General features: G+C 27.9%; 1 protein-coding gene across 1 annotated transcript; it reads left to right on the top strand.

Moving 5' to 3' along the window:
* Positions 1–1,841: 1,841 nt before the first annotated feature.
* Positions 1,842–11,119, top strand: LOC129919218 (uncharacterized). The gene is made up of 7 exons (XM_056000072.1): positions 1,842–2,159; positions 2,221–2,593; positions 2,664–2,917; positions 6,402–6,428; positions 9,406–9,723; positions 9,790–10,162; positions 10,231–11,119. Exons 1-7 carry the CDS (start codon positions 1,861–1,863, stop codon positions 10,426–10,428), a joined length of 1,842 nt encoding a protein of 613 aa, XP_055856047.1. The 5' UTR covers positions 1,842–1,860; the 3' UTR covers positions 10,429–11,119.
* The last annotated feature ends 2,379 nt before the right edge of the window (positions 11,120–13,498 follow it).

The following is a 13,498-nucleotide window of genomic DNA, read 5'->3' on the forward strand; positions in this document are numbered from 1 at the left end:
GCATAAGATATCTCAAGATGAGTCTCCATTTTGTTGATCAACACTATTTTCTTAAATTTTTAGCCAGCATGCTAACCGTACACACTCTCAGTTGTGGCTAATAAAATAATTCTGACTATGGATACGAGTTCAGAATCTCTTAAACCTTCAGAAAAGTATAATTAGGTCCTTGTGTCAAAAATCTAGTTGACCGGTATTGTCAGCACTGCCGGAATCTGAGAAATATATACAAAAAAATGGTTATTTTTAGATAACTTCACATAGTGTTTACTCAAAAAGGGGCAAACATGGGCAACATTTTTTTAATTGACATGAAAGATGACACTCTCATCAATAAAGGGACACCAAAAACAAAGCGACACTTTACACCGTTATAAACTTTTTCTCAAGGAATTTGTATGACGCACACAAAACACGAATGAACTTAAAGACACCGACTTCGAAAAATTATTTCAAACAAACTACACACTCATAATTCAAAAGAGAAATGAGAATCTAAAGCTTCCCTTTTGCTTGTAATTCCATATTTATTTCAAATTTTTATCTTTTGTTTTAACGAAATAGCACTTAAAACTTGAAACACCCATGGGAGCTAAAAAAAAGTTAAATAGCGAATAATTTCGCCAATGGTGACATTTTAAAGTGTAGTTACTCTCCCCGTTAGGCTAAAATCGTGGAATAAAAACCGGTTTTGTGCGGCCTATTAATCCCTTTATTAAAGTAGGTAAATTTGTATCTTGCAATTTCGGTACAAATTAAAAATAGCTATTTTTGCCAGCTTTTGATACCATTGGCCACACTGTGCGACGTTTCGTTCATGTCTATGAACATCATCAGGTGATGGCAAGGGAATCTTTATTGAACATCGATAAATTGGTTACAAATTTGTTAAAAACATCAAAAAACAATAATAAACTTACACTTGTTACATTTATATTGCACTTAGTAAAAACAAAAGTTAAAAGTAAGTTTATTATTGTTTTTTGATGTTGACCTAAAGCCCAGTTTAAAAACATATAGGTAATTATTTTTAAAAATATTTCAAATTTTTCTTTTGAAAAATTTTTAAAAACGGGAAATATTTCGAAATTTCGTTTTATTCAAAATGGCATACCAAAAATTTTATATATGAAGTTATTTTTTTTTTAATGGCACTAACGATTTTCAAATATTTTTTTCTAAAATTCCTTTTCATAAAATAAATCAGATGGCATGCCTACTTTGTTTGGTGATAAAAATCATTTAAAACGGTGTTTCATTAATTTAAAATTTATATTATTTTTTTTTACATTTCTTGTGAAATTCCTTTACCTATTAAATTAAATTATGATTTTTCTTAATTTTTTTATAGAAAGCTTTAGTAGCTACTTTTACTATTAGGTATAAGATTTTAAAGTTCAAGTGACCTCAACTCCAAATTTATAAAGCGTTTCGCTTTATAAATTTGGAGTTGAGGTCACTTGAACTTTAAAATTGAATTATATTCAATCGCTCCACTTAAAATAGAAATAATTTAAATAATTTTTATTATTTTTGTTATTTTTTTCTTCGTTATTAGGTATAAGAGCAAGTTCGTGCGACCGATTTCATTTTATGATGATCTGTATTAATTTTGTTTTTTTTTCATTTTTGAAAATCGTTAGAGCTAAAGTTTTTCAAATAAAAAAATATCAGACAAAAAATCATAATAAAAATCGGAGTTGTTTGCAATGGTTTTTAGATAATTTGCTTATTTACTCAACAAAATGTATTTTTTTTCCAACAAATGTAATTAAAAATATAATTACATATTCAATAGTTTAAAAAGTAAGTTTAAATTAATTCAGTCGATTGCCAACCTTCAATGAAATCGGTTGCAATATGTTAAATATTAGAAACATTAGCCCCGAACTAGAAATAAAGGCCCGCGATGAAATCAATGAAGTGCAAACACGCATTACAGAAGATATTTCTCAAATTCGTGATTGGATCAAAAAACAACCTCATCTCACAGCAAGAATTGATGATCAATTTTTGTTGTCATTCTTGAGAGGTTGTAAGTACAGCCTGGAAAAGACTAAATCAAAAATTGACTCATATTATACAATCAGAAGTCTTTCTCCAGAAATATTTCTAAATAAACAAATAAACGAGAAAACCATGAACCTTTTTAAACTTGGGTATGTTCTAAGTTATAGAAAGTTTTATTTGTTTGGTAACACTATTTTTCTTTGAAATTAGACCCTTTCTTCCACTGCTAAAACCTTTAAGCACAGATGGATGTCGAATACATCTTGTTCGTTATGGACACATTGATTTTGATATTTTCAGTGCTGAAGATTTGATGAAGATCAATGTTCGAATTCTTGACATTCAACTTTTCGAAGATGATAATGTTTTTATTGGCGGTATTCAATGTGTTGTGGATATGTCATCATTGTCATTGAAAAAAATTCTTAAATTTGATTTTGTATTAATCAAAAAAATAACGATATTTTTTGAAAAAGCTGCTCCATATCGTATTAAAGGAATTCATTTAATTAATTTTCCAAAGGAATGTTTATATATTATCAACACTCTTTCAAGTATAATGCCGAAAAAAATTAAAAAAAGGGTAAGTGTCGTAATACTTTTTTTATTGTTCGATTCTTAAAAATTAACCTTTTGTATATATTTTCTTATAGTTTATCTTACATTCCTCATTGGAATCACTTTATGAATATATTCCTATGAAAAACCTTCCACAAGAGTATGGAGGTGAAAATGGAAATTTGGAAGACACAATATTGTATTGGGAAAAACTTTTTCTTCAATATGAGAAGTTTTTCGAACAAGATTTGAAATATGGTGTAAATGAAAAACTACGAGTTGGTCCGATAGTTAGTTTGGAAAGTGTTTTTGGATTGGAAGGATCATTTCGAAAACTCGAGGTTGACTAGTAATAAAATGTTGACTGTTAAAAAAAAAACATTTTTTTTTTTCATTTTGGAGTTTGAATTTTTTAGTTATAAAAGAAGATATACGGAGATAACCAAAAATATATAAGTGTTCGCAAGATTGATTTTTTTTTTCAACTTGTGAAATAAGCAGCAAAGTATTTGATAAGTTTCAAGAAAATTGGTTGTCAGGGTGTTTCAGAATCTTGCCTTGAAATTTTAAATGTTTAAAGTTTCAAAAATTGTCTAAAATTAAGTTCTTTTGAGGAGTCTGAGGACTTTTAAGGATTTTATATAACTCAACTGAAAAATCCTGAAATTTTGAAAAAAAAGAACATAATTGAAAATTATTTTTAAAAACTTTGTACAATTAAAAAAAAAAACTATTTTTCTTTGACTATTAAAAATAAAGCTTTGACTGTCTGTATTGACCGGATCTCTCAATCCCTCGAAACTTTATTCATCTTTCGAAACTTCTAAAATTTCCTAATCTCTCGGCTCTTTCAGTACCTACAATTTGGTCCGCTGTCAGGCGAACGGCATGATGAAAACCACTTTATTTAAATTCTCCATCATCGTAATTTCAAAACCTCGAAATTCTCTTTTTGACACGGAACCAATACTTGTCCTACCTTTACAGCAGATGTTTATGGGTGAAATTTTCTAACTTGAATCTTTGCTATAACTTTGATAAATCGGTTTGAACGTCTGATCTGTAAAAACTAAAACGATGTAAAAAGTAACTTAACATTTTATGAATAGTCTTTTACTTTAAGGGCAAGAATTATACAATAAACAAGTAAGGGTTTTTTTTTTAAACATAAATCAAAAAATCCCAAATTGAATTTCAATTTGTTTGTATTTGGTGTAGTTTATTTCCAAAAAATTAATGTTTACACGTCAGCTAAAAAAATAAAAATAAAATGAAAATAAACAGTGATTGCAAGACACGACATCCAAGTTCAAGCACGAAGTAATTACAACAAAAATGTAACTCAAAGTACTTTTTCATGACAAAATAAAGTCACGACTAGGTTGCATGTACTTGCCCCTCGAGTTTAAATTAATGTTAATTTAAATAAAAACAAACAATTTTTTTAGAAAAGCAAAAATCAAAATTTCAAGACCCGTTTTTACTTGCAATAAATGAAAAGGGGAAGGTTTTCTTTTGGGTACCTGTCATATCTATAACCAAAATGGGAACGAATCGTTATTCTGTATTCGAAAAGTCTCTGTATTTTTTGCAAATAAAAACTTTGAACAATACATTTTAAATACTGTTAGTCTAAAATTCTGTTTTTAAAAACTCTTTAAATTCAGAAGTCTGCTTTCCAAATTCTGAAAAAACTCGTTTTAAAGACTTTAAATTTCAATTCTATGTAAACGAAATAAGAAAAATTATTTTTATAATGAACTTTTCACTTTCAAATCAATATTTCTATATCATAATTTTAGAGTACAGTATTTTTAAACATAACATACTGGATTTATAGTGCAGGTAAAATAGTACATAAAATCAAGAAATAAAAAAAAATTGTTACACTCATGAAACTTCTCAAAAAGTTTGCTTTTGGGATAAGAACCAAGGACAAAAAAAAGTCTATAAAAAAAAGTTGAGTGGAAGGGTGTTTTTTCGCGGACAAGAGGGAGGGGGTGAAGGTCAAAAATAAACTGAAAAAAATTGTTAGTCGAATATCATTATATGACACATGTTTTCAAGGTAGTTTTTGATGCTGAATCTAATGACATAAGAATTAAGTCGATACAATTGCTCTAAGAAAAGTTATTGCCGATTAAAAACAAGGGTGCTTGTTTTTTTACTTCAACAGGTAAAAAATAACCAAAACCCATGTGAAAAACATGCTACACTGATAAAATTCGGGATGAAGGCCATCAAAATCAAAATTCTTGTTTTTTTTTTGAGAAACAAACAAAATTGGTTGATGACAGTTACCGATATTTTCGGTAAAAAAAAATTATTTCAAAAATCCCTTTGTAGAGTCTCCAAAAACCGTTACATACGAAGTTTTAAATAAATCGACCCATCTTTTTAAACTGTAGCTCCATATACAGACAGAAAGACATCCTGACTGACGGACTTGCGACAGTCACTTTTTTGCATTCTATATCATTGAAATTTCTTGATTGATTGTCAGTTCAACTTTTTACCGAGGAGGTATTCAATTCGTCTGTATTTTTTTTTTAAGTATATTATTATAAAACAAAATAACTCAATAACAATAGGTAACATTACCAAAAAATGCTAACAAACGCTGGCTGGTATACTCTTATTAATTGTGGGTAATGCTAATCCAAGTAATTCAGGCTATATCTAAAATAATTTTTAAAAATGCATAATGTACAGTTAATAAAGTTATTTTCTCAGAATAAAATACTAAAAATATGCTTAATTTAAGGTTTCAATCTCATTCTAATCCGTAAAGTATGCAATAAATCTATCTACAAGAAATCAACTTACCATTTTCTTATCAATTATCCAACACTTGTGTTTCTTCATTCATATTCGTTTTGACTTTCAATTATTACCTCTTCATTTTTATTAAGTTCCTATCAGTAGTTGGTCAGAATTAATATTTTGTGTCCACTTAATCATTAGTGCTTAGTACGTGACAGTGTGATTAACAAAAAATATATTTTGTGACTCAATCAAGTGTCTTAAATTGTATTTTTTGTTTTATTGTTTAAATCATAAACAAATTAATCGTTTTGAAGAACCTAAATTATTGATTTAACCTACATTATCATATAAAAATTTACCTAATTAAGAGATATTGAATTGAATGAAAAATTAAAGTAGTAAGTAAATACTAAGGTAAATACTAATGTAGCCGCAGTGTAAAAATTGAAATTAAAAACAGTATTTTAGACTCTTCCACTTGATAAACTCACACAAATTTTTAAATATTAATAACAAATACAAAATAATAGTTCGATTGAAAAGCAGTCTTATAGGATTGTCGGCTAACGGTGCAAACGTGACTGTTTTATTAATTAGGCTATTTAAAGAACTTTTTGTTTGTTTTGATTTTCGTAAAAAAAAAATATCTATCATTGATAACAGCTCAAAAAATGATTGTAAGCCAATAAACATAATAAAATGTTATATTTTCGCATTTTACATTCAAATGGTTAGGAAAAATTTTTGATAATGAAAGACATCAAAATTATATGTTGTGGGCCCTACTTTTTTTTGCATTTTTTTAAATTGAGGAAAACTAATATTTACCATACAAATTTTAGATTTTTTTCCGACTTTCAAAAATTAGGACGTATTCAATTCGTCAGTAATTTATTTTTGTATGTGATTAAAATGATTATTTCAAAAACAGAACACATTTTTATGAATATGACATTCGTGTAGCTGTTCAAACATTTTTTTAAGCTTGAAAATGATTGATATTTTTAAAGTGGTTTTCCCAATGCATGCCTATTATAACTTTTTATTCACTATCATATTTTCAAAAGTAACTACAAAAATGAATGGTGTCTAAGGTAATTAATTAAACTGGTTTACAGCCAAAATGGACACTCAATCCCACAATTTTTCTTACTTACTTTGGCCTCAGGGACTGGGAAATCACTTTTAAAAAAAATATTTATTGATAGGTTTTCGAGATATGATTTTTCAAAGTTTTTTGTCGTTTTTTTTTCCAGCCTACTTAGTATTCAGGCTATATCTTTAGTAATAAACGACTAATCTGAACAAAAAAAGCCGGCCCCTGAAAGCTGAGTAAATAAGCAAAAAACACTGGAACAAATTTTCTGGGTCACATTAAAACATTTTTTAAAAAATCGATTTCTTAAAGGAAATTTTTGCAAAAAAAAACTTTTATTACTGAAAGATAAAATCAAAATCTTCCGAATCCTCATAAATTCTTTATGTATAAGATAAAAATATAATTTTCTTTAAAATCTATGGATAAATTATGAAGATATGACAACGACAAAAAAACTTTGAAAAAATCATATCTCGAAAACTTATCCATAACTATTTTTTTAGATAAGATTTTTGAGTTTTTTGGGCTCAAATCTATACGAAAAGTATAACGGCACTTCGTGTCCAAAAATTTTTTATTTTTTTGTAAACTAGTGTTATGTAGCGCCATAATGGTTCTTTTTAATTTTTTTACCCACGATAATTCTAACAATTGCAGCTATTTTTCATTAGAACAAACCTTAAAAAAAATTTAAAAAAACAAACTTAATGTTGTTACCTACGCCTTATTGTTATAAATTATAATCAACACCCACAGCAAAACTTCAAAATAAAAAAAAATTAATGTACATACCGTTTTCGCAAATTTGATTTTTCACCGAAACAAATGTTTCTTGAAATTTGGAACGAATGATTTTTTCGTAATTTTTTTTTATTTGTATTTGATCTCCATTAGAAAGTGTACAAATTTTTGGAGTAACTGCAATATTCTCGAAATATCTCACGATTTTATTTAAATTTAGTGAAGGTTATGCTGTCAGTAATTGTAACCATACTTGAAATAAAAGGTGTTTTTTTGTTTGTAAAAACAACTTGGTTGCTATGAGTTTTGAGAAATTATAAAGCCTTTGGTTAAGTTTTCAAAAGAAAATTAAAAAAAGGAAAACGAGGGTAAAAAAGTTATATAATATTTTTTTTTAATTAAAAATATTTGACTGAAAATTTCGAACAAAATTGGTTCTACCTTAAACAAAATGTACGAGTCTAACAGAAATTATATCAATTTTCGCTAAAAAAAAAAAAAAACAGTTAGGTACCTGATATTTCCGTTATCAGAATATTTTGAGTAAAACTAATTTGCAGTTTTCTTAGAATCAATAAAACGATTACTTGGCCTTGGAAATAATACGTCAAATCATCTCTTAAGCCATCTGTACGTTAAGTCAACTGTACAACACAGATCGTAGTTTATTTTCCACGAAACTTGAGACGGACAGCATCCCGAAATCGGGTTTTCGGGATTTTGGATTTACGGGATTTTGGATTTACGGGATTTTGGATTTTCGGGATTCTGGGTTTTCGGGATTTTGGCTTTTCGGAATTTTGATTTTTCGGGAATCTGGGTTTTCGGGATTTTGGGTTTTTGGGATTTCGGTTTTCGGGATTTTGATCCCAATGTCGTTTAAGACAACACAGTTTTGAGCTTTCAAAAAAAAAAACTTATTTTTGGATAAAAAAAAATCCAATTTTATTGAAAAATCAAATTTTTATAGTGTAAGTCGGGAGAATATGCCACACTTAACAGTAAAACAATCATATTCAATAGTAAAAGCAAGTTTAGTTCAACATTTTTTTTTATTTATTAGATTGTCATTTTATTTAATAGAAAAACCAATAAAAACATAACTTTAATTCGTTTTATTCATTTTAAATAAAGTTTTAAAAAAATCTAAAAAAGTGGCATTTTACCACCCACATGTGAGGGGAATATGCCACTTTTGACGGGTGGATATGCCGGCAGACATTTAGGCAGTATGTCCTTTTTTAAGTTTAATCGCGTGAAACATCGGGTCCTTGTGCATAGATTTCTAGCATTTAGAGCATTAAATACAGTCACATCTTGCTCCGAATTTGTCGGAGAAGCACAAATCACAAATTGGACAAAAGTTGTCTGTATCCTCTGCGCCACTTGAGGAATCATATATAATTCTGGTACTAATGCTTCCTCGGAAGTGTCATTTCACTTTCGTTTTCCTTTTTTTTCTGTTAATTCAGCTTTTTTTTGTTGGTGTACAACGTATGTGGCAAAACGTCCAAAAATATAAAAACATCCCTGAACAAAAATTAACGCCAAATATCATCTATCGACAGGAACACACGTTAAGTTTACATATCGAATCTTACCCTTTTTGAAGTAACTTTTATATATTTAATTGAAAAATCCAAAAAAAAATAACGTTTTTAAGCGAACTTAGTTTAATAAAAAGATAATTGGATTTATATTTTCTCGAATATTTTCAAAATCAGGTGAACTCAGCATTACTGAGCGAACTGCATTGTCAGAATTGCCAATATGAGCTTTGTAGTGTAGAATATTCAAATGTGGCATATTACCAAAACTGGCATAATCCCCCAACTTACCCTATCTATTTTTCAAAAAAAAAAAAAAAAAAAAAAAATATTTAAAAATTCTTCCTCAAAACTAAATTTTTAAAATAATGTTTTAATAATTTCAATCAATTATAATTTTCAATTCTTTTTAAATTTTTCTAAAAAAATAAAAAAATTTCTAAAAAATAAAAACCAACAACCCTGCATAAGAGCATGTACGTGCGGCCCAGTGATGTAATTAATTTTATTTTGTTACCAAAAAAAGTTTTCTGAGAGCAAAGTATAAGAAAAAGATATAAGAAAAACCGTTATAAGAATGGAATTCAATATTTTGATATCTTATCTTTGTCTAGTTGAAAGATTTCGACTTTTCTGTAATAAAAAAAATTCATTTTTTTCTAATTAACACAAATATCTTTTTAGGAACTGTACAAAAATGGCGGCTAAAGTACGTTCATTGAGTGCCGAACTTCAAGAAATAGCCATTTCCGAATTAAATGAAGATGAGCAAAAAATTGAAGACGAAATAAACGCAATTCATCATTTTGTAGCTGGACTACCAGGGATGACGAAATACCAAATTTCAGATCAATTTATCATAAGCTTTCTTCGTTCCTGTAAATTCAATAATCGTACTGTCAAGAAAAAACTACCAAATTTTATGACTATGCGCAAGGTTTGCCCTGATATATTTGCTAATAGAATGGTAAATGAAGAAATGATTGAAATTTTAAAATCCAGGTAAGATACAGAATTTTCTATGCGACTATTTTGTTTGTATTTGCCTATGGTCGTTTTTGTTTGAAGTGTTCATCTTCCACTGCCAAATCCACTGGACACAAATTCATCACTTATTCAAATATCAAATTACGGAAATCTAAATCTTAAACAGTACAATATTTATGAAGGAATAAAGCTGCTCTTTATGATGTTGGAAATAAGATTCCTAGAAGATGATCACAGCTCTGTAGCTGGCTTCACGTTTATCGAAGATTTTTCACATCTTTCCTTTAGTCACATGATAGCTATGAACATAGGAGTTCTAACGAAAATAATGGGCTACTTAAGATCAGGATTGCCATATCGTGTGAAAGGAATTCATATTATAAACGCACCTTGGTTTGTCAATGGAATAATGGGACTGTTTCGTGATATATTGCCTTTGAAAATGAAAAGAAGAGTAAGTTCTTGCAATATAAATTAAAATAATTAATAACTTAATCAATAATTTGTATTTCCTTTTTACAGTTTTTCATTCACAAAACACTTAACGATCTCTATGAACATGTACCTCAAAAATATCTATCCAAAGAATATGATGGAGAAAACGGATCGTCTGAAGATATACTCAAACTTTGGGAAACAAAACTGCTTAAATACAAGAATTACTTTCAATATGATTTTCAGTTTGGCACTGAAGTAGAAACAAGTGAAAAAGATGTTTAATAAGATACGTTTTTTTTTAATTAAGATCTCCATAAACAATATTATGCTATTAGAACTGACGTAAATTAGTTTTTGTTTCATTTAAGAAATAGTTTTTTTGTGCAGTAGTGTGAACACATTTTTTAATTTTTGTTTTTAGAAATAAAATACTTTTAGAAGATGAAATTATTTTGACTAAATTATCATTATCAATTTTATACTAAGTTGGCACCAAATATTATTTTTGATTGTGAAATACCAGCATTACTCTAAAAATTCATAATGGTAGCTTGATTTATGTTATGTTTTATAATTTAAAGATGTTCCGGAACACTTAACAAAATAATTGATTTAATTTCCTAATTTTAATGCATTAAATTTACTTTTTGAAAAACAATAATAAATAAATTGGATCTACCGAATAAGAAAAAAATTATGCCTGAAATTCACACGTGGTGGAAGTGGAACCTTAAAAAATCATTTTTCTTGCAAAAAAAAAATCGAAAATATCTACCTTTTTTATTTTACGGTACTTTCTACACTGGTTTTCAAGTTTTTCAATTTAAGACTTGTAGAACACTTACCGTTATGTATGATATATCAAATTAAAGGTAATATTATCAGTACGCGTATTAAAGTCAAATAAAATGTTTATGTGCTCTTGATCAAAAGATATTACGTGTTTAGAAAAAGGTAATTTTTTTACAGTTATCTCAGGATATTGAATATGAAATTAAATGAAATTTCGCAAAATTATAGTTTATTTAATTAACTATCTACATTATAAATTTCATTAATCTATCTATTAAAACAAAAATATAATAATAAATTGATTTATCCTGTCGCTTTTTCGTTTCATCTTGTTTCAAATTACTACGATACTAAAGAAGTTTTCACTTCAAAAATAATTTTATGTAAGTTTGTCTTCAGTGGAAGTAGTGATCTCTAAAGCATTATGCAAAGCGAAACGAAAATTCTGTTTTTCAAAATTCTGCTTTTTTTCTATTCTGCTTTTCAAAATTCTGCTTTTTAAAATTCTGCTTTTCAAAATTCTGCTAGCATTATACTTGAACAAAAAAATTCTGAAAATTCTGTTTTTTTTTTATAGCATATGCATTGGTACTTTCCTAAATTTTTTTGTTTAAGTGTCGCAAATATTTTTTAAAATGCATAGACTGACTTTCTTTTAAATAAAATCTATAACTTATTGCAACCGATGTTGTTTGAATCAAAATATTCCTTTTCTTATTCAAATTTTTGAATATTCATCTTTATTTGATAAATTAATAAATTTTGAATGATTTTCGGAAATGTTTAGTATTAAAAATCTTTTCTTAATATTTTCAAATTTATTTATTTATAAAACAAAAATTAATATGCATTTAAAGAAAGACAAATTATGTAGGTAAGTAATCAAATAAGTAGATAATTTTTCAAGAAGATGATTATTTTGCAGAATTTTGAAAAACAGAATTATGAAAAGCAGAATTTTGAAAAACATAATTTTGAAAAACAGAATTTTGAAAAGCAGAATTTTGAAAGCAGAATTTTGTAAAGCAAAATTTTGAAAGCAGAATTTTGACAAAAGAATTTTAACCCTGGCAGACAACCCACATTTTTTATATAAAAAATATTTTTTGTAAACATGACTCTAAATATAAGAAATCAAATTGCATAACTTTGTGGAGCTGGCATGGAAAATTCGATACAATTGTATCGAATTCCATACAAATGGGTTTGCTCGAGTCCAAAAATACAATTTGTCTAAATTCGATACAATTTTTTACTGTGTGTATTAAAAGTTCTTTTGCAATCTAAGATTTCAAAAAAAGAGGAAATTGAAAGTATTAAAAAACGACAGTTCTATTAATTTGTTATAGTTTTAATTTAGTTTCAGAATTTTTGAATCAAAATAAATATTACAATTTGAGTGTAGTGACTTGTTTTTTGAAAATATGTATTTATAAAAATGATCAATTTGTTCTATTTTTTTCGACATTCATAAGCAAATATTGTAAATTTTTTTTTTTTTTTTTTGTCCGTGGGTAGGACTTGAAATCTTCAAAAGATTCTATGAGGCCCGGAAAACGCGTGCTCATAGATATGTGGGACTCTTAACCACTAAAACCACCTCCTCCTCCCGATTGCAACTAAGTTCAGATGGAACTTATCTAGCAATTTATCTTTCTCGAAGTTAAGTACGTGTTGTAGGTAACTTTCCGATGAAAGTTCCTACTGATGATATTTAAAAATAAATAAATAACATTCGTTTTAAATTAAATCATTTAAGTAATGGTTTAAATTTTGTTATCAAAAAAATACTTTAAAGGAAGTTATACAAATAAAATCTCTAAAACATTTAAATTTATATTAATCAATGCCGATATTTTGAAATAAAGGAATTAAATTGAAAAATTTCACTGTACCAAATCGGAAGGTTTAGTCCTTCGCAAACGTCGTACTAAGTTTGTCTCGTCGAGTATTTCTAGTATTGTTCTATTAGTATGTTCGACTAACCGTTTTCGATGTTTTTGGGCAAACGTTTTTATTTCTTCGCGAACCGTGGGGATTCCAAGATCCCTGTGAAGATCTTCGTTTCTTATATACCACGGCGCATTTACAATTGATCTTAATAATTTATTTTCAAAGGTTTGTAATCTATTTAAATTTGTATCGCGGGTACAACCCCAGAGTTGAATACCATATGTCCAGACAGGCTTAAGTACTTGCTTGTAAACTAATAATTTGTTTTCAATACTAAGTCTAGAATGTTGTCCGAGCAACCAGTACATTTCTCTTAACTTAATATTTAATTGATCACATTTATTTTTAACATGCGGTTTCCATTTTAATTTCGCGTCGAGAGTCATCCCGAGATATTTTGCCTCATTTGCAAATGGGACTTGAGTAGTATTAATAAAAACAGGTAGTCTATTTATTTTCTTATAGGTATGTAAAGTCCACGTGGACTGACTTAAATTCGTTAAGCGCTATTCGCCATGTTAAGAGCATTTTGCAATTTACTTGTCGATTCGTTAATTGTTTTGCCTACTGCAAGTATTGCGGTGTCGTCAGCAAAAGTAGCTACAAT

This window comes from Episyrphus balteatus, chromosome 4, assembly GCF_945859705.1.
Source record: "Episyrphus balteatus chromosome 4, idEpiBalt1.1, whole genome shotgun sequence".
Classification (NCBI taxonomy): domain Eukaryota; kingdom Metazoa; phylum Arthropoda; class Insecta; order Diptera; family Syrphidae; genus Episyrphus; species Episyrphus balteatus.